Genomic DNA, 22,553 nt, shown 5'->3' with positions numbered 1-22,553 from the left:
AGAAGGGAGAAGCTGGTGGAGAAGGTGGTGGAGAAGGGAGAAGGTGGTGCCAGGGAGAAGGGCACCTCCCTGCCACCTTCTCCACCACCTCCTCCTTCTCCACCAGCTTCTCCCCTCCTCCTTCTCCACCAGCTTCTCCCCCTCCTCCACCACCTTCTCCCTTCTCCCCCTCCTCCTTCTCCACCAGCTTCTCCCCTCCTTCTCCACCGCGATTACATCTGATTGGTTATAACACAAACCACGTGAGAAAATATGCAAATTATCTCCTGTACCGGCCTGAATATAGACAAACCCGAGTGAATTAGACAACAGACACAGTATAGATAAAGTATGATAAGCTTCTATAATATAAACGATAAATACTAGTGAAATCAATACTATGATGCTTACTACAGACGGATATGGGGACCCAAGAATGACATGAGTGCAACACTATCCCTTGCACGCGTTTTTCAAAATTATCATATTTTTATTTAAAATTAATTCAAATTAATTCGCTGCATTCTGGACGCAAAAATACCGCAAAATGGGAGCCTTTCTTAAATGTAGGGCAATACTGATACAAGTCACATATACCCGTCACAGCACATTATGGGGGCATCCTACTGCTTTTTCTTTCAAATCAGATACACGGTAAATACCTTGTCACTGTACGTATGCAAGATGACTAGCACGGATCGGGTAAACGCTCCCGGTCCTTGTGTGATTGGCGTTTTCGCGATTCACAAAAAGGAAGAATTAATTAAGCCCAGGTCACCGATCAGCAATTAGATATAATCCCTCTCGTGGCACATCAAGACTGGGAATTTTCAGGTTCACTATTAGTGTTCCAGGTAAAAAAAATGTCACTTCCCCAGTTCTGAGTTAAATAAAATCGGAATTGGCAGTATTTTAAATATTTGAAATCTGAATTTAAAAGTGTCAGGTGTTACCCGGTACCTAGATCATTATAATGGTCCAAATCCGCGTCTCGAAAATAACTGCCCCGCAACGCTGGGTGCTTGATAGTGTGAAACATTGAAGGTAGGGAGCTAGTGATTTCACCATCTCTAACCATCACACATACATGTACGTACGATGGCCGTAGAGACGAGCTAGGAGACGTAGTAGTCTAGAGATATACTACAACAACAAATGAAAGTGTCAATGACACTGTAGCTCACCACACAAAAAAGACACAAATGAGTGAGTGAGAAGAAGTCAATTTTAATTGAGCAACCATCGACGTACATTATACAAACGAAGAGTATATATGGGAGAACTCCGTTAGTATCTTTTGATAATTATATGTGTAAATTTTTTATGTGAAATAATAATAAATTATATATAAATTATAAATAATTTATAAACCAAAATGAATCACAATTGTGTAGCGTGAGATGGCGCTTACCGCTTTGTTTCTTAGCATAATCATTATATCATAATAATAATAATATATAATAATAGTATAAATCATAATATGTTCGTAGCAGGAATTTGCATTAAGATATTGTCAATGAAATCTTGTAAAACGAACCAGACGAGTGTGACACCATAGACTGTCGGTTATCTGCGTGTCTATATAATATGCTATATAATTGGCCAAACCTACCTAATTTGCTTTTTTTTTAATATCAAAACCCTAGCCCTTATTCATTCACACTACAAAAATGAAGCAAAATCGCGTTGAACCTGAACTGACTAATGGCATTTCCATTTTTGGCAAAAGAATTGCCGTAGCTCGAAAGTACGTCGACTGGCGTGCTCCAAATATGGCGTTTAATATGGGAGCATAGCAGTAACACTATACCCAATTTCAAACATGTGGGTCAACGGTTCCTGAGTTATCGTTGACCATAGCCAATGTTGAGTACGGAGGAGCGGACGCGGCGGACGGACGACGGCACGGACGGACAGCCAGACGGACGGACGGAGGACGGACCGGACGGACGTACGACGGCGACGACCCATGGCAATAGCTCAGCTTGACGATGTCAAGGTGGCTAAAAACGTATAAATGTGAATTCCTCAGAAAATGGGTCATTACAGGGTAGTCAAAACCTTATCAGCAACACGTTAGCAAGAAATCGGTATTTAGCGTTCACACGAGGCAAAATGCGCGGTCAGGAAATACGGTATCTAAACAGATCCGGTATTTGATGTAAATACGCGTCGGTCCCAGACCCCATAATTTGCCGATGCTTGAGAATACCGGATCTCTTGGACGCGCATTTCTTCGTGTGAACGCTAAATACCGGCATTTCTGAAGCCGTGATATTTTATAGACTGGTCCCGCGCTCGACAGTTCCATGTAACAACGAGTGGAACTGTCGGAGCGCGGGACCAGTCTACGTATTTTATCGGCAGTTATTGTTTATTGTTTATTGTTATTTGTTGTTGGCATTGCATTGTTTATTTCGCATTGTTCGCTTGATTGTTTAAAGCAGCTCGCAGCTCGCAAATACCGTATTTCTGGAGCGCGAATCAGCCGTGTGAACGCTCGGCCGCGTATTTGTCTCAGATTCGGTATTTCGCAAATACTGTATTTCATAAATACGAGGTCTCGTGTGAACGAGGCTATTATATACAATTATACAATAAACAATATACAATACAATAAACAAATTATACAAACACGAGTTACAAACACAATACATACAATTATACAATAAACAATAATACACTGCAATAAACAAATTATACAAACGCAAAATACAAACCCCGCAGTCATGTTAATGTTAGCCATACAAAAGGGCTGCTGAAGATGTCGCATTCTACACGTACTGAGTTTAGGAAATACCGTCGTTGGCAAATAACTAAACACGGCATTATGTATGAAAATGCGAACCCAGATTATATACAGCTAAGGTTTTATCACGCATGATGTCCATCACGGATGAAAAGAGTAAAATTCACGACGCTCGCACAATCGCTGTTATTTTGAACGTGTATTAAATTTCGTTCATAAAAATTGCTTTATTCGTGTTGAGTTATTCGAATAACACATAACACATTTTATACTTAAATTAAATGTACAAAAAGCCGTTTTTTTGTTATATATATTTTAGTCACATTGAATAAGTAACGTCGACGAGATTCTGCGACATTCAATGTTTATCTCTTCAGGTGTTCGCATCGTTGATGCTGAATGTAATTTGTGAATCGTCAATAAACGCCACTATATACATGGGAGAACCACTATTCGCTCTTCTCATATTTATTTCACTCTCTTAACAAAAGGTACATTTCATCAGGAGATTTCATGTATATAACTATTAATAATGTCGTAAAAGCGGTAAACAGAAAACATGTACTGGGCCCCATGGCCCATGTCCTTGATACTATCAGCATAGTGCGCATTCATCCACTGCCGTTTGTCGTTGGACATTAAAGTTTGCAAAGGATACATGTGCTCACGACGACCCTACATCCGAGTGCGAGGAGATCAACCCGTTTATATAAAATTTATATAGATATGCCGCAATTATGCGTCATCTCAAAAACACTGGTGCCGAGGGGCATATTTCCTCTTTCCACTTCACCTTCATCCCCTCGACTTCAGTAGCAAGTATGAATGCCATCGTTTCCCTCTACGTACCGAATATGAACGCCGGAAATGAGGCCATTTAGATTTTAGCTGCTGTTGTTGGCAGACGTACGGAGTAGATGCTGTTATGCTGCCCGATGCGCCTGTCTCCCTCAAACGAGCTAGAGAAATTCCCAGGCACATTGAAAGAACGCATATATTATTAATCGGTATAGAGACGAAAATTGTTCGTTACGTACAAAATCTAAACAACAATGTTTTTCTTTCATTATGATATTACTGCACTTTATTTATTGTTGTTTTTACCGACAAGTTCAAACATATACAAGGGCTAGAAATGAATATTTTTCGCGACTGCCAGTCAGATGCCATTTTAAAAATATTTGAGAAGAAACTAACACACCTTTGATGAGAAATGGTAAGCAGATAATCTTTGGATCTCTGGATAAGCGGAAGAAATAACATATTCACTCGCCATGTTCCGTTTAGACACAATATACACAGTTTACCATTATACATACACAGATACATGCACGCACGCACGCCGCGCGCGCATACACACACGCACGCACGCCGCGCGCATACACACACGCACGTACGCCGCGCGCGCATACACACGCGCACGTCGCGCGCATACACACGCGCACGCACGCCGCGCGCATACACACACGCACGTACGCCGCGCGCGCATACACACACGCACGTACGCCGCGCGCATACACACGCGCACGTACGGCGCGCGCGCGCATACACACACGCACGCACGCCGCGCGCGCATACACACACACACACGCACGCACTCCGCGCGCATACACACACGCACGTACGCCTCGGGCGCATGCACACACGCACGTACGACTCGCGCGCATACACACGCGCACACACACACGCCGCGCGCACATACACACACGCACGCACGCCGCGCGCGCATACACACACACACGCACGCCGCGCGCGCATACACACACACACGCACGCACACACGCACGCCGCGCGCGCATACACACGAACACGCACTCACCCACGCGCACGCACACTATACTGATACACGTAACCCAGCAAAATGTGCTTTTACCTGAGCATGCGTGTATTGCATATTCTGGACTGATTTAGCGCCGATGGATTGAACATGAATTGGAATTAACAAGGAATACAATTTTTTTAGGCCCACGAGTAGGTGGCTATCATTAATATTAGTAAATGCCACAATGGCTGTAAATTTATGTATATCACCAGAGCATAATACCAAATTTGTGACAATGATAATTTGTTATTATCCACTATACACATGCACATACACATTCCAATTCAGTATACATATTTTAAATTTACCCCTATTAGAAATTATGATGCACTTACTAGAAGAATAAAATTGTATCGCATAGTGGGGATTCAGGTTTGATCTATTTCACTCTTTATGGTTTAAACAATTTTAGTACAGTACCAAAATCCATAGTACACGGCATGCTATCAGTCCAAAAAGTACCTATAGCCTGGCTACAGGGTAAAGTAATAACCCAAATCTAAAATGTTGATTAAACGAAATGTCAATAGGTGAGCTAAGCCTATGCACATTTATATGTTCTGATAATATTGCCAAAACACTCTGCAGGCAACCAAGTGTTTCTATATACACATTTGACAATTTGATATTCTTTATTTACAAACAGATGTTATTTAACAGATTCCAAGCTTATTGAATGTTGATTCGTGTGTGACATATTCACATAAACATGTCATCATCCCATCCGGGCATTCTCTCAATATCAGGGTGAACCCTAGAGTGAGAAAAACAATAACAAATTTGTTCACTCCCTATGATGTATTATAACAGGTTACACAGTAATTAACCCACACATTATCAAGTCAAAAATAATCGAACTCAATAATTAATAATTGTGTTGATTATTATTTATTTTAAAATAATACGCCACACTAGAAAAGTGAGGCGTTTGAAAAAAAAAACGTTAATAAACGCATAGTTCTAGAGTGCGAATCACATTGTTCTATTGACTTCCATTATATAATAGAGATGCATTCCTACAAAAGGGATTTCTGCCAAATAATATGGTAATTCCCTTGATCTCCCGTAATGCAAGCACAATTATAAATGCAAGGAAACATTACGGGACACGCATGCACACACGCACACATACATACATACATACACACATTTGTCATATAATTATGTAACACAGTAGAGAGAATTTTCGGGTAGAAAACCATGTTCATTTGTTTGAAAAACTATGTAACAACAAAGTCGCATATTTAAATAATATTGCATTTAAACAAATTCTATAAAAATTTGACTCTAGAATTCATGACTATGTACACGTTGAAGAGCCACTCAAGAATACATTTTGCCAATATGAAATACGATTCTGTCACATGTGTACATAAAGTCAAACATGAAGATATCAGTTAAGCAGCATCATGATAGATGACAGATTCACGTCAAAATCTGTCCCGAAGCTTACCTTCCTCGTCCCTGACCTCTCAGAGGGAAATCTCCTCTGTGGCCTCCTCCTACTCCTCCAAGATCTGGTACTGTTGGTGGACCAATCGGATCAAACCTCGCACCAGGTGGGACAGCTCCACTGTATTGCATTGAGAGATACTTGCACATTTCACGCTGTTATGACTTAGATTCTTGCTCGCACCCTAAAGCTATAATTCGTCTACTTCTCTACTGACAGGCTACATGGGTGAATCCAGACAGGATGGTACATGGGTTAAGATACCTTCCCCAATTAGAACAATATCCCTGCTTGTTGTCATATGATGTTGTTAAGTGCTGACTGAAGTACCAGACAAAAGTGTGAGGTGCATTATCCAAAACCACACAAAGAAGTGGGTTTTGCTTTAAATGTTATTTGGGAAAAAGGAGAATTGATGGAAAAGTTCAGTTTTTGTCACAGTAGCATTAACGTACAGTATAGTTAGTTAGTGAAATGCATTTCTATATTGGTTAATATTGCAAAAAAATAGATACAGAATAAGAAAAGTACATTAACATATTAACTCTATTTTTTCTCAAGAAATATCATGTTTAGAGCGACCGCATGGCGCATACACGTGCGCACATATCTGATTAATTTTCTTTTGAGGAAAATAATTCAGAAGGGGCACTGCCAATCGCATATAAGAACTCTAAATTTTACAAAAAAATTATACTCAATTTATTAAACAGATAAGTGTACCACTTCCTTCTACTGAATTTTGGATATGTTACTGTGTCTACTATGATCTACCTTCTTAAATAATTCCGAGATCCACATCCCTCAGTATTTAGGAGTGAAAAAAGCCAAGTAACTTACAATGGAAGCCGATCAGGTAGACCTGCACTAGGGTCTATACCGCCTCTTGGATGCCCTATCCGAAGGGGATCAGCAATCATTCCGCCAGCTCCCATTCCCCCAACTGCAGACAGAGGGTCAAGATCTGCTCTTCCATAGTCAAACATAGGGTCTTGTCTTGGAGTACTGAAAAATTCAAAATGGATATGATGCATGCATGATTTTTGTGGATTACGTGTTTTGACATGCTGACGACATTTTTAGCATGTACTGAAGTGTTCACGTTTACTCCCAGGTGGCATCATTGCACTTCACGACACCATCTTACCATGCTTGACCAACAAAAAATAAGATAATATAATTCATTTATCACCATCGCAGAGTGCGAAATTAACGGGAGTCTGGAGTCAAATACTGCCTGCTTTATTGTCGGACTCCCTGATTTGACATATGCAGGGGTCCGTGTGACTCCCTGAAAATTCGGTCATACTAACTAGTTCGTTCCGGAGCACGGCCTCGCGGAATTACTCTATTTTTTCAGCTAATGTCCAAAAAAAATTTGGCAGACTTGCAACTGCATGAATCTTAAAAATAAGCACATGCGTTATTGGTAATATCATTAATTTTGAACCTCAGACTGCCAACTCCCTCATTTTGCTGCGGACTCCCTCTTTTTGAGGGTTGGACTCCCTTGTTCAAAAGTTAATTTCTACCCCTGCCATTGACTCACAGGTCTGGTCCATTGCCAAGACCCAAGGGTTGGCGAGTTGGACGCTCATCCCTGGGTGGATTCTCCTGTACAAGCCCCTCATCAATTTTTCTGTGAGTCACACTAGCACCAGACGAGCGTGATGGCCTAGTCAACTCAGCAAGGATCTCACTGTGAAATCTAGACTTTAGCTCCTCCAGCTTTTTGTAGCAGCTGTAAAACATGAAGCGTAGAAGCATTCTATGATAGAAAGGCTTGCTTTATATCTTTTTTAATCGCCATATCGCTCATAAAAAAACCTATTTACTTACCGTACATTAGCTATGACTATAAGGACATGGTAAATACTAGAAGAGTAGAGTAATATTGCAACTACAACAGCCACAGAATGTGTTGTAGATTTGTTGTTTTATTAACATCTCATCTAGCAAATGCAAACCATTAAAGGCCAGTCGATAGCGACTAAATTATATTAAAGACATACTAGGCCCATTGATTATGTAATGTTGACGAATGCTAGAGTAACTGGCACCTTGTGTAGTTAATAAGTTGTGTAGTACATAACCTTACATCCAAACGCGTATTAGTTTGTCCAATATCACTGCTGGTTACTAAGAAATGTATAATTGAAATCCGCAGTCCAAGAAATCAGTTGTTTACAATTTCAAACCGCTGCCGGCGAAGCGGGTGTGATACAGATTTATAGTGCACCGAACATTTTTGCACGCATGCTCGGCCGTACGCAATACTATCAGTGATTTCGTAAACACGGACGCTCGTGATAAGAAACTTTTTGTCAGGGCTGTCCATGAGCGTCCGTGATTAGTACCTGTGTTTTACTCCATTTCCATGTTTAGTACGTGGCCGTGGTTACACCGCTGACACCTCCATTTCATCTGGCGTCCAAAACATACGGGCCGCACAAATGTTTACGTTATCGCTCGACTCCTGGATGACATTTACGGCACGTAAATGAATATCAACAACCGATTTCAAGTCTTGCTTGTAATGTAACTAGCGGTGATATTGGACAAACTAATACGTGTTTGGCTATAAGGTTATGTACTTATTAACTACACCAGGTGCCAGTTACTCTAGCATTCGTCAACATTGCATAATCAATGGGCCTAGTATGCCTTTAATGTAGACTTCATGGGTCAAAGATATTTAAATTCAGCATGTGAATCTGCCTAACCAGTAATGCATCTAGGAATTCCCAATTTTACCTGGCAAACTTTTCAGTGGTATCACCAATATACTTTCCTATGTCAATGTTCATAGTTGCAACTTTTTCATCTGTCTGCCTCTGAAAACGAAAACCAGTCAAATTTGTATCAAATAATTTATTACTAGATATGCAATACAACATAGAATAACTTTACTTAATTACTGATGCTATCCTCTAAGATGCATTAGATAACTGGGTTTATAGTTATTCAATTTTTCATGAATTACAAGAGGCTCAGTGGGAGTTTTTGTATCAGCATGGTCAAATTAAAAAATCTTCAAACGACGTCCTTTATAGAATACTATAGAACAAACAGGAAATGTTTCAAGGGCAGATCAACCACACTGGTACCCATGCTAGAAAAAAATCGACTGATCTGTATAAATAGATAAATATTATTACAGAATTATTTTAGACACAAGCTTCCAATATATTTCTCAATTTGCACTATTTTAGGCAGGAATAAAATTCGAGAATTTTATGATATATGGTATAATCTAGGTTTATATAAATTTAACTATCGCATACCATGAAATGAACAAACAACATGTCGTCCATTTTAATTACTTTCAGGAAATATCGACACCCATCAGTATACACATATCGCAGCTCGTATACATCTTGGTTTGAATTCCATCCTGGTGGTAGTCCCTCAGATGGTTCGTCCGATAAAGATGGCTTTAAAAGATGCACAAATATCAACTGACATTAACAAATTCTATACATATAACATTATTTATATTAATTACTTTAATAGAACTATATTTTTTAATACCAAACTGGTTCTCTGCTTGTATGTTGTTGACACAGCCCACCTACCAACATCACCTGAAAATCCTATACCTCAGCAAACAACTATATATATAGCATTGCAAATAGAACAATTTATTACATGAACTAGCCTGTAAATGCATTGCTGTAACTTAGCACATTTCTGTTTTAGTTTTTTTGCTATTTAATGTGATATTTGCTTTCAATTAACAGAACAATGTGCCAGGTTACAGGAAACATTATATAAAGTAAAAGTTGACCACCGATAATCTGGCACCATTGGGACCACAGTCATGCTGCACAGCAGTTTTTGCAGACAATCAGATGTTTATAGGCCGCGTTCCCACAGAGCGTTCGTCTCGGGTCGAAAAAGATCCGAGACTGACCCGGGTCAAAAACGACACGGAGCGTCGTTGAAGAGAGCGTTCACACGACGTTTGATCGATCAGTTCTTGGACATGTCTCTTCTTGGAATTCTTGGAAAATACAATGCGTCAAAGCAAACAATGCGAATTAAACAATCAAACTCTGGCCCTCGACACTGCCGCCGTACTCATTCTGACCCGAATCGTGTGCCGGAACGAATGAACCAGCGCTCGGGTCATTTTCGCACCAACTCAGGAGTGGGTACGAAAACGTCCGTGTGAACCAACGATAATATAGCGCTGTAAGCGCAAGATAGACCACTCTCCAATCACAGCCGTAATAGGTCATGGGTCAATACAAGCACCATTTTATTAAAGCAGGTTCACACTAAGTTCCCGGATGCTGCTGTATTTGCTGCTGTGCAACTGTCTGCTGTGTACCAATTCTTCATACCTTATTTCTTACTGCTGGGGGGAAGTGGAATTTAAAATAAAATAAAATAAAATAAAATGAATTGATAGAGCCAATATTTGCACTTTACAGTAAATTTGCACGTTTATGGTATCATCACACGTTAATACATGGAATGTAATGGCTCTTGGTCAAGAACTTGATGTTGTTATAGACATGGGAAAAGAATGATATAAACTATTGTTATAGTGAATCATTGACAATATATTGATTCATTGCACTAATATAATATTTCATGTCAACTCTTTATTATGACTAGATTCAGCACCATCAGAATACCAAATGCATCTTTGAAAAGTTAGCTTGTTTCATAATATTAAAAGAAGGAAAAATGTATGAGGTGGTATGGCATGTATTGCAATATAAAAAAGTTCTTATTTCTTATTGCTGGGGAGAAGTGGAATTTAAAAGAATAAAAAAATAACATAACAAGAAAAATGAAATGAAATGATAGAGCCTATATATATTTGCACTTTTATGGTATCATCACACGTACTCATATGCACGTACTGTTCCCCCCCCCCCAACACTGATTACACTGCGAGAGGCATATCAAACCATAGAAATAATATAGATAACCATATTTATATATATATATATATATATATATATATTATCAGGAGTAGATAATAGAAGACTTCTCCTGATAGATGTATTATAAACAACATGACATGTTATTAACAACATGAATTAGAGAGATACTCTCTTATACTCTCTTAAGAGAGATGATACTCTCTTATTCATGTTGTTTGTGCACGCAGCACAGCGCGGGCGGGCGTTCGGTGTACTTGTGTATTGCAGATGAGCATTTGACCAGTTTACAGGTGATTATGGCGAAATAGAGTAGAGAAACATTAAGATTTTGGTACATTTCGTGTTTATTTACCATTATTTTTTTTATTGAGACGTTCCAAGTCGGCAAGTGCCTGTGGTTAGGGTTAGGGTTAGGGAGTATGCGTAGGCAACTCCCTATAGACTCATTAGTGGAGTAGGCGAGGTACGGTCCGGCATATTAGATAGTACCAGGGTACGTTCCAGTATACCGGACCGTACCCAGGGTACGTTCCGGCAGTACTCTGGGGGACATAGAGACCCTCTCAGCCTAAGTAAGGTTATACTTTATGACTTAGGCCAGGGTTAGGGTTAGGGTTAGGGTTTTTGCATCATTCCTTGATATACAAAAAGTCTGTGCATCAGTAATCTGTGCATCACAGTCCCTTCGTGATACCTAAGGCTAAGGTGTCTAAAGTGGATTTGCACCCACTATAACACCCTACACTAGGCCTACAGGCTACAGCAAGCCATCAAATCAATAAATTAAATGATAATGATTCATATCAAGCTAATTCAACTTCAAACCACCAGAAAACTTTAAGTACTCAAAAGTTTTAAACATACACTTTCTCCAACTCCTACACATCGGAAACCATTGCATATTAGTTCCAGTGACAAAAGCATACTACAGGATCTTGCTTTGCCTTAAACTGTGGTTTGGCAGTTGTAAATAGCAACTCATGGCCTGGGGTAGCCATTGTGAACAACTCAGATGGGTCATAACGTCTTAGTTTGTATTTAGCTCAGTAATGAACACTAGGTGCCACAGCAGTAAGATAGTCAGTGGTGGTCAGTCTATTTGTTTGTGGTCTCTCGGCTAGCGTGATTTTTTTTGCCTAGGTCAATCAAGACACTAGGGCTGTAGTGAGGCTGCTATTGGTTGAGCTTGTTTCGTCACTCAATGACGTCACAGTATTGCCATATACATAGCACATTAAAATTTTAAGTTTATGTATGATTCATTAGGGTAGTGGTTAGAATGCCAGCGTCAAGGTATGAAAGGCGGTGGATCGAAATCCATCTCCGTTTTCTAATTATCTTTCCTGTTTCTGTATTTTCCCTATCTTTATTCGTTGATCATTTGTTTGCCGCATTAACGCAAATATTTACATGATTTATTTACAACATTTAATTACAACAATTATTTTTACAACAATAAAAATTAAATTTTTTTATAATATATTTTTAAATAGGATTTGGGTAGAGTTACAGTTAGGGTTAGGGTTAGGGTTAGGGTATAGGACTAGGATTAGTGGTTGGGGTTAGGGTTAGGGTTAGGGTCACATATGCAGTGAATGCACCATAAAACAGGGAGTTTGAGGCACCGTGATTTGTATCAAACCAATGGCAGCGCTCGCTAGAGCCTATGTGTCTGATTGACCTAGGAAAAAAATACACGCCTCTCGGCTACTTATTGCTGCTAGTGGTTCCTGTGTCGTTATATCATCGAAGCTACAAATGTCAAGAATTTCTGAGACATCCACGATACTATCATGCGATCGAAGCGCCGTGGTGATAGTTGATTCTGTGTTTTCCAACATGTCAGCCTCCATGAGTGCATGTCGGAAATACTTGTTTTCTTTACGCAAACGAACATATTGGAGTTTAAGCTTCCAGTAAGTCTGATAGCATCAATTTATGTACAAAAACATTTGGTTTTGGTGATGGTTTGGACTGGAGTCCAAGTTTCATGAATACATAATAAACACACAGTAGATATTTCTTATACGACTATTGATGATTGTCATTGTTCACTGGCAATGCTGCGCAGATAAGATTGGCAACACAGCACTGTGAAGCGTAATCAACTGTAAACATACCGCGGCGCCATTTGCGCGTACACATACACATAAATATATAATATATTTTATGTGTATGTGTACGCGCAATGGCGGCCGCGTATGTTTACAGTTGATACGCTTCAAGTGCCTGTGATTGGCATGATTCGTTGTCATACTGGCACTGCACTGGCATTGAGTGGCATTGATACTGATGCTCATAGTCATAGGGTCTATATCCCCCAGGGTACTGCCGGAACGTACCCTGGTAACTACGGTATCTGATATGGTTAGGGTTAGGGTTAGGGTTAGCCTTTACTCTTTAGGGTTAGGGAGCAGGCGTAGGAGACCCCTAGACTCGTTAGTGGAGTAGGCGAGGTACGGTCCGGCATATAGATAGTACCAGGGTACGTTCCGGTATACCCTGGGGGACATAGACCCTCTCAGCGATACTGATACTACATCTGATCTGATAGTTACATAGCAGTAGTGCTCATAGGGTCTATGTCCTCCAGGTTACTGCCGGAACGTACCCTGGTCACTATTTGATATGGTTAGGGTTAAGGTTAGGGTTAGGGTTAGGGAGTAGGAGTAGGCGTAGGCGACTCCCTAGACTCGTTAGTGGAGTAGGCGAGGTACGGTCGGCATATTAGATAGTACCAGGGTACGTTCCGGTATACCGGACCGTACCCAGGGTACGTTCCGGCAGTACCCCGGGGGACATAGACCCTCTCAGCAGCAGTAGTACTGGCGTTAGTATTAGTGTTAACCTGAATAATAGTAATACTGGCATTGATACTGTCATTATTACTGCCCTGTCTAATCTGACCCTATATTCTAGAATAGTATCAGATTATAAATATTTCTAGAGCACAATTTACTAATTGTTTATTATATTTTTAGTACACCACACTGGCACACGAGCAACATACAATGTGTAGTTGTACTAGCAGAGACCTGCCTGGCACAGTATTGACCACGTCTCAATGTGTGATTTATTTAACATAACTTAATCTGGCGTTTTTATCAGATGTTATATTTGCACGCATCCATTTTCCAGGAATTTGTGTTTAAGTGTAATACCGGGAACACACATAAGCACACACCCATAACTGGCATAAAGCCCATACATCACACAGCCTATAGTATTTAGTGAATGCATGTTTTAACATTTAAAAATGGGTTCGGTGTCCCTGGTAACACTATATTATATATAGCCAATTATTGTTTAAAGGGATCGATCCTCCTTTTTCACACTTTGAAATCCCCAAGTCATGTATCATTCTCCTGGCCTCATGACCTATATACCTATACATGGGTGCATTAGTCACTCTAGTCCAGGACAGTGTTGGCAAACAGCTCTGCAAACAAGCATTTGGAAACTGCTAGATTTAAAGAAAACTTGTAACCTGGATTAGATAACTGTTAATTTGCCTGCAAGTTATATTATTAGTTCATGCAGGAGCACAGACACATACTTGGCAGATACAGTCCCCTCACTGGAAATAAGAGCTAGGCAGAACAGTCCACATGTTTTAACATATAGATGTTCTCATACTTGTTACACAATTTATACATGCGCATACTTGTTACACAATTAAATTAATTACTATATATCTTGGTTTATACTGCTTCAGTTCTATTTTCTTAATAGTGTATATATGTTTTTTAGTTACAGTAGTTGCTACAACAACAATTTTGTGCAAACTTGCTACATCTACATCTACATCTGCATCTATTGCTAATGTAATAAATTAATGCACACTTTGTTTTAGGAGTTAAAGACGTTGGCAAAGTTGAGCAGTGTTCCGCTGACACTAAATGAAAATTCTCATGATAAAAAGGTAACTAATTCAACGAATATATATTCTTATATACCTTCTGGCATGGAAATACCATTAATTGAATGTGAACGAAAATGAAACTCGCACATCATTCTATTCCTCAATATGTGCAGTGATCTGCATTTCTAATTAGATTTGATTACACATGTCAACAAAACTAGTGTGTGAATTTTTAGCTCAGCTGACGAAGGCAGATGCAGCTTGTAGAATCGCATGAATGTCTCTCCGTCCGTCCGTCCGTGCGTCCGTGCGTCAACAATTACGGCACAAATCTTAACCGCGCGACGTACGATCTTGATATTTGGGACGTCGGGGGGGGATCGCGTAAAGGACTCGCGATGTCGAATTTGGGGGTTAAGGGTCAAAAGTCAAGATGTGTCAATGGAGGGGGAATATTTCCCCCTTAACTTAAGGTATAGGAGGAAATACGGAATTGCGGCACACATCTCAGGTCACAGGTCAAAGGGCAGTGGGGAAAGGTCAGATATCAGACATTTTCTGAGGACATGGTCTAATGGACCGAGTGCAATACTTTTTTGTATCAGCGCTGACCTACCATTTTTATCACTTTATTTAAAGGACCGTGAAATCTACTTTCCGCTGACGTGCGAAGAGTAAGTGTCTGATAACCTTTTGACCCTCCAAGAGGAGGGTTAAACATGGATTTGTTGACTGTTAACAAAGGAATGAACTGCTTTTGCTATTAGAAGCCGCCTCCACCCGCCCCTTCCCCCTACCCTCCACCCCCACCCTCCCCCCACCACCACCACTACGCTCGCGCTCGACGCATATCCATTCATGATAACATTAATATAGCTATGTCATTAAAGTTACAGAGCTATATATTTATTACTGTACTACCGGTATAGCAAAGCCTATCAACCCGGTGGCGGGAGGGCGCACTTGATTCGGTTGCCAGTAAGTTTATCAGAAGAATACCCGGCTACAGTACACGTCAGTTGAGCGCTGTCGCTCTGCGGCACTTGTTTTTTTATTTGCTCTCACGAGGTGCCATTGGCCAGACCCTGTTTCTACGCTAGGTTAATAATACCATTTCAAAATTCCATTATCTCGAATCTTAAGATAGCGGGTGCATGTTTGCCGATCATTTACTGTTTTGTAGCCTATAACAGCACAAACTCATACTAATTTTTATGCTAAAGTAATCAGTAATAAGTATGATGACAATTAAGTGAGACTAAATTTGTCTTAATTTATTAATATCTTGATTTATTTGTGAGATGATTCTTTTATTATGCAGCAATGGGATTTGTAATACATTTACCTATTAACCTGTTTCAGAATCCATTTTTGGTGCTTGACTTGCAAAGTGAAGATGATGCAAAAAGGCTGATGAAAAGAACCGTACTAATGCGATCCATGTACGAGCTGTGGGCATCTGCGAAAACTCATGACGATCTGTATAGCCAGCTAGCAAAGTGTCCCCATCATCTTAAGGTGGAAGATTTATATATGTTGTTCAATCTATATGATTTTATTTCGTTTGCTGAGCGTATAGTAGTTGTCTGACAGACAAGGAATCTAGAATATATAGGAGTGTGGCTCATTGATGTGCAGTAGAATCAGATATTAGATTTTACAAATTTTAGTCGGAAAACATTGATTATGCAAACTGGCTTATAGAGAAGTGCATATATATATATTAGCAGAATATGTTGCTATCTTTATTAAATACATTTTTGCTTACCTTTCCAGCTAATGTTGTCCCAGAATTTATATAATGGCCAAATATTACTAATATCATTTAATTGTTGTTTGACTAATGTATATTGAATTTATCCAGGCACAATACGTGCAAAGGCCAGATGGCACATTTCGTGTAAAGGTGGATGCATTTGGAAAGAAACTGCAAGATCCAGATAGGCAAGACAGATTAGATGTACGTTTACAACATAATACTGGGTATAAACTAGGGCCAGTCTGTATTTTTGTTTTAATATTAATAAACAAACCTCTGTTAATATATTAATAAATTTACTTACATAAAAGTACATTAGTTATTAAAAAAATATTATATAATAATAATAGCAATAATAATATTATAATGATTTTAATTCATTTTGATATATCCTTCAATATATTACAGAAAATACTTGGCATATTGCCATTTGAGGGCAAAGTAAAACTAAATAATCCAGATCAGAGTTTTCATCTGTTGGAGTTATATGGACAAGCAGGAAGCAAGACACCTGATAAGCCTCTCAGAGTATACTTTGGCAGATGGGTGTGTACCTGATGGTTTTGTTAAGGAAGAACATTTAATTATTATAATGAGCTATTCTCCGAAATACGCACGCACGACACACACACTCCGATATGCACGCACGCACGCACGCACGACGCACACACAGACACACACACACACACACACACACACACACACACACACAGATATATACATATGTATATTTCACCGATGTACTTCACACGATTTTGCACTTACTTGCTTCAAATTATGTGCATTGTTCTAAGGATAATGTAGGAGCAGTTGAAATAGGTATGTCGGCATGGAAAATAATTATTCTGTGTAGCTATCTTGTTTGATCTATTTCAAAAGTGGTTTGCATTCATTCTTAGCAGTACCTATTCTACCATCTATCTATCGTGTGACACATAATTTATGTCAGTAATACAGCATTAATGGTAAGCGTTCATGCTTTACAAGGTAGAATTTATTTGTAGCTGATGGATGGACAGCGGGACCAGATCCGACACTATCATCTGCAGAAGCGGCAGTACATTGGCAACACCTCCATGGACTCGTGTCTGTCTCTACTTATGGCAAATCAGGCTATGGTGACCGAAAATGCTCTTGTCTGTGATCCATTCGTTGGTACAGGTAATATTTTACCATCGGCATTAGTTGTCCAACAAATTATTTATATATTAATGCCTGCTGTTGGGGGCACTATGCTCTCATAGTGTTGCTGAGGGAAGGAATAGTGCCCGAGCGGTAGGAGGGCACTATTCCTTCCAAGCAAACTACTATGAGAGAATAGGCCCAGCACAGGCAGGCATTAATGTGTTTTTAGTGCAGTCACATAAGATCTTATGCAATCTTACTTTCATGCGTATATACGCTTTTTTATACTAGCCCTCAATTTGCGCGGTGCATTCGATGTAACTAAAACGCTCGACACAAACGTCCGATGAAGAGGCGGGGAAGAAGTCTTGGATTCTGAAACGAATGGTTGTGTGCGGTTTGCGAGCAGGTGGACAATCGCACATTAATTCCAAAATCTGCGTGGCGCCCAGACGCGAGGAGATTCCGTGACGTAAACACAATGCGTTATAATAACACATGCGTCGCGCTAAGCGATAGTGCCACTCTTCAATATGCTGCTCGTTATCCAATGAGATTGGCAGCAATTCATACGTCATGCACTAAATGGTATTATATTAACTAGAGGTAATTATAAAGAGTTTAAAGAAATTACATTCTAGAGTCATGTTGTGCTGTGCAAGGTGAGGAACTGAAGTATTAAATTTAATTTTTCCAACATAAATAGTTATATAGTCGTGTATAATAATTATGTAGAAAATGTTCATTTGTTGTAATAAACATAGTGTATAAATCAATATATATATATATATATATATATATATATATATATATATATATGCTAATTAAATATAGCAATCCATTGTTATAAAAAATTGTCTAAAGAATTGTTACTGGAAAATGGTGCTTTGTACATGGGCAGTTTGCATGTCTGAATATCTATATTCAATCTTGATATTGTGGAACGTTGCTGTTGGTTACAGGTAGTCTACTAGTTGCTGCAGCTGGTTGTGGAGCATATGTAACAGGCACGGATATAGATTATAATGTCTTACATGGAAAAGGTAAACAAAATATAATTGAGCCGATACTGTATGAGAGTATATAGGTATGTTGCATCTGGCATTGATTTATGGGCTTCATAACACAAGTTGCAGTTGCTACCTTATGAAGCCCTTCAGATCAGTTGCTGGCACAATGTCTGCTGTCCCAATTTTGACTAGCTTTGCAGTTATCACTCCCTTTTTTCACACAAAATAAAGTGAGCTTCACACTTGTCATCAATAAAGGATAATGTCATGATTGTGATTAAGCATTTTGGTTTTCAGCCACATTAAAAACAAACTTGTTTGGTCTTGTTAGAAATCAATTGCATGGCTCGTGTTGGCATAGAAGACATTCACACCATAATACATTCATTAGAATGTTATTTTCACATAAAGGTAAATCTAGTCGTTATAACCAAATATGGAAAGGACCGGATGAGAACATCAGGTCAAACCTGCGGCAGTATGGGCTTGAACACTGCTACCTCGACGTTATGCAGGCAGATTTCTCTAAGTGTATCTGGCGAGAACAGCCTTTGTTCGATGCAATCATCACTGATCGTAGGTTTTTACGACATTATGCTTTCTTGTTTTTTTCAGTTTGTGTGGAAATTTGTGGGGTGGTAGTATTAGTGTGTGTGTGAAAGTGATGTAGCAGTTTCAGCATAGGTGGATCTTTGGAAGTTAAATGTATTGCCATAATTGTGACCCGCTCCTGCAAAACCAGGATTAGGTAGGAAATTCTACAAATTGAGTTATGTGCATATCTGAATAGATCATTTAATTACCTTTAAAATGATATATAATATTTGGCTATATCTAAAGAATTGACTGATCTACAGCAATTTGAAGATCGGAAACCGACTTATTCCGGAATATGCAGCTTTTGAGATAAAGCGTTCCGGGTAAGGGTTCCAGTCGGGGATGAGCAATCAGGGGCCCTTTTTTTTTAAATTAAAAATGACCATAATAATCTAGAGATATCTGAACCTATATATCCGGATTAAATATGCACTTAGGAACTTATTTTTGTCCAGGTAGGCCATTTTCAGCATTGACATGTGTGCGTGCTCATTACTCAAAACAATGACTTGCGACTTATTCCGTATTATGCTGGAGCGGGTCACAATTATACTTCTGTATATTTGATTGTTTAATTTGTAAAGATCATTAAAATATGGAAAAGCTATCACTCATGAGACAGTATGTTAAAAGTAGAGATTATTATTTTACAGCTTTGCATTAGGCTATCTGGCATGGTCAGATGGAGCTATTAGAATCAATGGTATGATTTCTCAAACGTTTACTTTAGTTTTATATATGCAGGATCTTTTATTTTCTCAATAGCTCCTTATGGAATTAGAGAGTCAACAAGAAAGATTGGATCTGATAAAAATAACCTTGTCAACCATGAGCAGTAAGTGCAACTATTTAAATTTGTCCAATTTTTTTCAGTTGAACAATGATTTACGCATGGAGCTGCAAACATAAGTTCATATAATTATTGATATAAGTACTTAAAATCGTTGCAGACTTGTGAGACTTGTGTGCAGATAATTTCTTTAGAAAACCACTATGTAATTGTATTGGAAATAGCATACAGAAAATGTTCTTCATACTCAGTTTACAGAACCACGTGCCTTCATGTACAAAATATGGCTTGACAGACATATTTAGAGATCTTCTCAACTTTGCTGCAAAATTTCTCAAGAAAGGAGGGAAACTTGTGTACTGGTTGCCAGTCTATACACCAGAGTAAGGTCTACGTCAAACAATTCCTACATTTTTTATCGATAAACATTGGTATGAAGGTTCATACTTCAAAAATGGATTACATCATTATTAGAGCGTTCATATAGATCAGAAGTAGATAATAGGGATTCTACTTCTATCAGCATTTCACCGTTGTACGCTCTCATTCTTAATACGCTCTTGATATTACTGATAAATATTATACAAGTGTATCAATAAAATGTTAATATTTGGCATGAGATTATATTATCACTAGGCACTTGAAACCCCTAATTCTGCATGTTCAATTTTTTTGCTATTTGAATTCTAGGTACACTGTAGACAACATACCACAGCACCCTTGCTTAGAGCTAGTAGCAAATAGTGAGCAACCATTGAGTGTTCATGTCAGCAGACGACTTATCACTATGAGAAAGCATCTGGATTATGAGGTATAATCTTAATTAGTATGCTTCTATTAGTTTTATAATATTTACAGATTTTTCAATATGAAAAATGAAATATTTAAAACTAGATTTGAGCAGTTTCAATTCTATTTGACAATATAATGTGATAAAATGGGCTGGTCAGCTACGATTTGGTGATGATAGAAACCGATGTACATTTATTGTATGCAAGTCTTTGGTCAGTCAATTATTATTGTTTTATTTTTAATGATAATAAGGATGAATGAAGGAAATATTTGAATGAAGTAATCTAAAAGCAAAATAAGTATTTTTTTAATGTACTTTTTTATAAATGCAATTTATGTCTAGTGGAGGTTGGAAAAGTTATTTCCACACCGGGAATCGAACCCGGGCTGCGGTGGAGAGTTCCTAACCACTGGAAAAAATTTGAGTTAATCTAAAGCAAAATAAGAATTGTGTGATGTACTTTTTTTTATAAATGTAATTCATGTCTAGTGTAGGTAGAAAAAAACATGTTCCCACACCGGGAATCGAACCCGGGCCGCGGCGGTGAGAGCGCCGAATCCTAACCACTAGACCATATGGGAATTGCGTTAGTTTGTTGTCTTTGATCCCCAGAAGTAGTGATTTTTCCTTGAGCGTGTGCGTCATCTGTCGATTGTGTTAATGTGTTATGAATGTTGTGTCGCGTAACAGCAGCGCACGTATGTATACCACGCACGCACGCACGCACGCACGCACGCACGCACGCACGCACGCACGCACGCACGCACGCACGCACGCACACATAATATATATACATTATGTATATATATAGTTATATCCATCAATCGCCCCAACTCGCTCATTGAAATACGTAGAAGCTTATTGCATCATTTCTGTTCACATCAGTTCATCTTAATCGTAGTTTAGTGCGGTTGTCGCGCGTACATCTACATATTATAACACATTCCCTAGAATGTTAGCACCACCGCGTTACAGAACGGGCTAACCTATCGAGTGTATCTCACTCTCACAACTGGCTCCGCTGCTATATATACGCACTCGGATCAAGTCTGAAGCTCATTCCTGGAGATCAGTGATCGGGAGGTTTGGCTTCCCTTCTTCGTTCATGATAACGGAAGGCTGTGCAGACACGTGCGTTGCAGACTGATGGTTGCTTGTGCGAGCGGAGTGAGTGACAGCGTCGTTATATATAATCATCAGCTGTCAGTGATTGATTAATCGCTAATTCTCCTCATCATCATCTAAGACTCATACTCAGACGTTATTGTTTCAACATGCTGTGCGCCACACGCGTGTTTCCTCTCTTGCTCTATCTCCCTCAATTTCTCTCTCTCTCTCTCTCTCTTTGTGTCTCTCCCTCTTTCTTTCTCTTTCTGTCTCTCCCCCCCTCTCTCTCTCTCTCTCTCTGTGTCTCTTCCTCTTTTTTCTCTTTCTGTAGCTCTCTTTCTGTCTCTCCCCCCCTCTTTTTCGATCTCTCTGCGAATCGTCGCGTTCGTGGAACACATCTTCGGCAATTGGCTTCAGCTGCTTTCATGCACCTTTCCCCCTCTCTCCCTCTCCCTTTCTCCTTCCCTCCCCCACCTCTGTCCTGCGCTCTGCGTTTATAGACTGTCGCCAACAGCTCTTTCTCGCATCGTTCGTCCTCCGGCGACGACTCACGGCGACCGTCTGGCGAATTATCTTTCGGAAGCGAGCAATGTATACGCGAGGTGGAAT

General features: G+C 39.4%; 2 protein-coding genes and 1 non-coding gene across 8 annotated transcripts in view; 1 reads left to right on the top strand and 2 right to left on the bottom strand.

The window, feature by feature from the left end:
• Positions 1-4,776: 4,776 nt before the first annotated feature.
• On the bottom strand, positions 4,777-11,906 carry LOC106805016 (proteasome inhibitor PI31 subunit-like). Its single transcript, XM_014806485.1, has 7 exons — positions 11,766-11,906; positions 9,288-9,437; positions 8,758-8,837; positions 7,553-7,744; positions 6,844-7,008; positions 6,004-6,123; positions 4,777-5,304 (listed from the first exon to the last, which is right to left on the bottom strand). The coding sequence occupies exons 1-7, from the start codon at positions 11,823-11,825 to the stop codon at positions 5,250-5,252; spliced, it is 822 nt and encodes a 273-aa protein (XP_014661971.1). The 5' UTR covers positions 11,826-11,906; the 3' UTR covers positions 4,777-5,249.
• An 837-nt stretch (positions 11,907-12,743) lies between these two features.
• The window catches only part of LOC106804998 (tRNA (guanine(10)-N2)-methyltransferase homolog), an 11,063-nt gene continuing 1,253 nt past the window's right edge, over positions 12,744-22,553 (top strand). Inside the window, exons 1-11 of one of the 6 annotated variants that reach the window (XM_014806442.1) lie at positions 12,744-12,817; positions 14,755-14,823; positions 16,126-16,281; positions 16,628-16,723; positions 16,931-17,068; positions 17,527-17,683; positions 18,610-18,690; positions 19,069-19,233; positions 20,020-20,089; positions 20,296-20,427; positions 20,735-20,855. In XM_014806442.1, coding sequence (XP_014661928.1) covers positions 12,761-12,817; positions 14,755-14,823; positions 16,126-16,281; positions 16,628-16,723; positions 16,931-17,068; positions 17,527-17,683; positions 18,610-18,690; positions 19,069-19,233; positions 20,020-20,089; positions 20,296-20,427; positions 20,735-20,855 — 1,242 coding nt within the window. In that variant the 5' untranslated portion in view covers positions 12,744-12,760. Of the gene's footprint in view, positions 12,818-14,754; positions 14,824-15,798; positions 15,864-16,125; positions 16,282-16,627; positions 16,724-16,930; positions 17,069-17,526; positions 17,684-18,609; positions 18,691-19,068; positions 19,234-20,019; positions 20,090-20,295; positions 20,433-20,734; positions 20,856-22,553 lie in introns of those variants that run through there. The other 5 variants (XM_014806446.1, XM_014806444.1, XM_014806443.1 and 2 more) reach the window with 5 other exon arrangements.
• On the bottom strand, positions 21,347-21,418 carry Trnae-cuc. Its single transcript has one exon. It is a non-coding gene; the product is annotated as a tRNA-Glu (tRNA).

This window comes from Priapulus caudatus, unplaced genomic scaffold, assembly GCF_000485595.1.
Source record: "Priapulus caudatus unplaced genomic scaffold, Priapulus_caudatus-5.0.1 Scaffold96, whole genome shotgun sequence".
NCBI classification, from domain to species: domain Eukaryota; kingdom Metazoa; phylum Priapulida; class Priapulimorpha; order Priapulimorphida; family Priapulidae; genus Priapulus; species Priapulus caudatus.
The sequence above is the reverse complement of the archived record's forward strand: the minus strand, read 5'-3'. Positions and strand labels throughout refer to the sequence as shown.

Bases quoted from the DNA above. Each gene is read 5' to 3' on its own strand.
- LOC106805016 (XM_014806485.1), bottom strand. From the start codon at position 11,825: ATGCTTTTGTCACTGGAACTAATATGCAATGGTTTCCGATGTGTAGGA. The intron at 7,009-7,552 runs GTGAGTCAATGG...TGAATTTTTCAG, and splicing joins CTTGGCAATGGACCAGACCT to TACTCCAAGACAAGACCCTA. The intron at 6,124-6,843 runs GTAAGTTACTTG...AATGCAATACAG, and splicing joins CTACCTGATCGGCTTCCATT to TGGAGCTGTCCCACCTGGTG.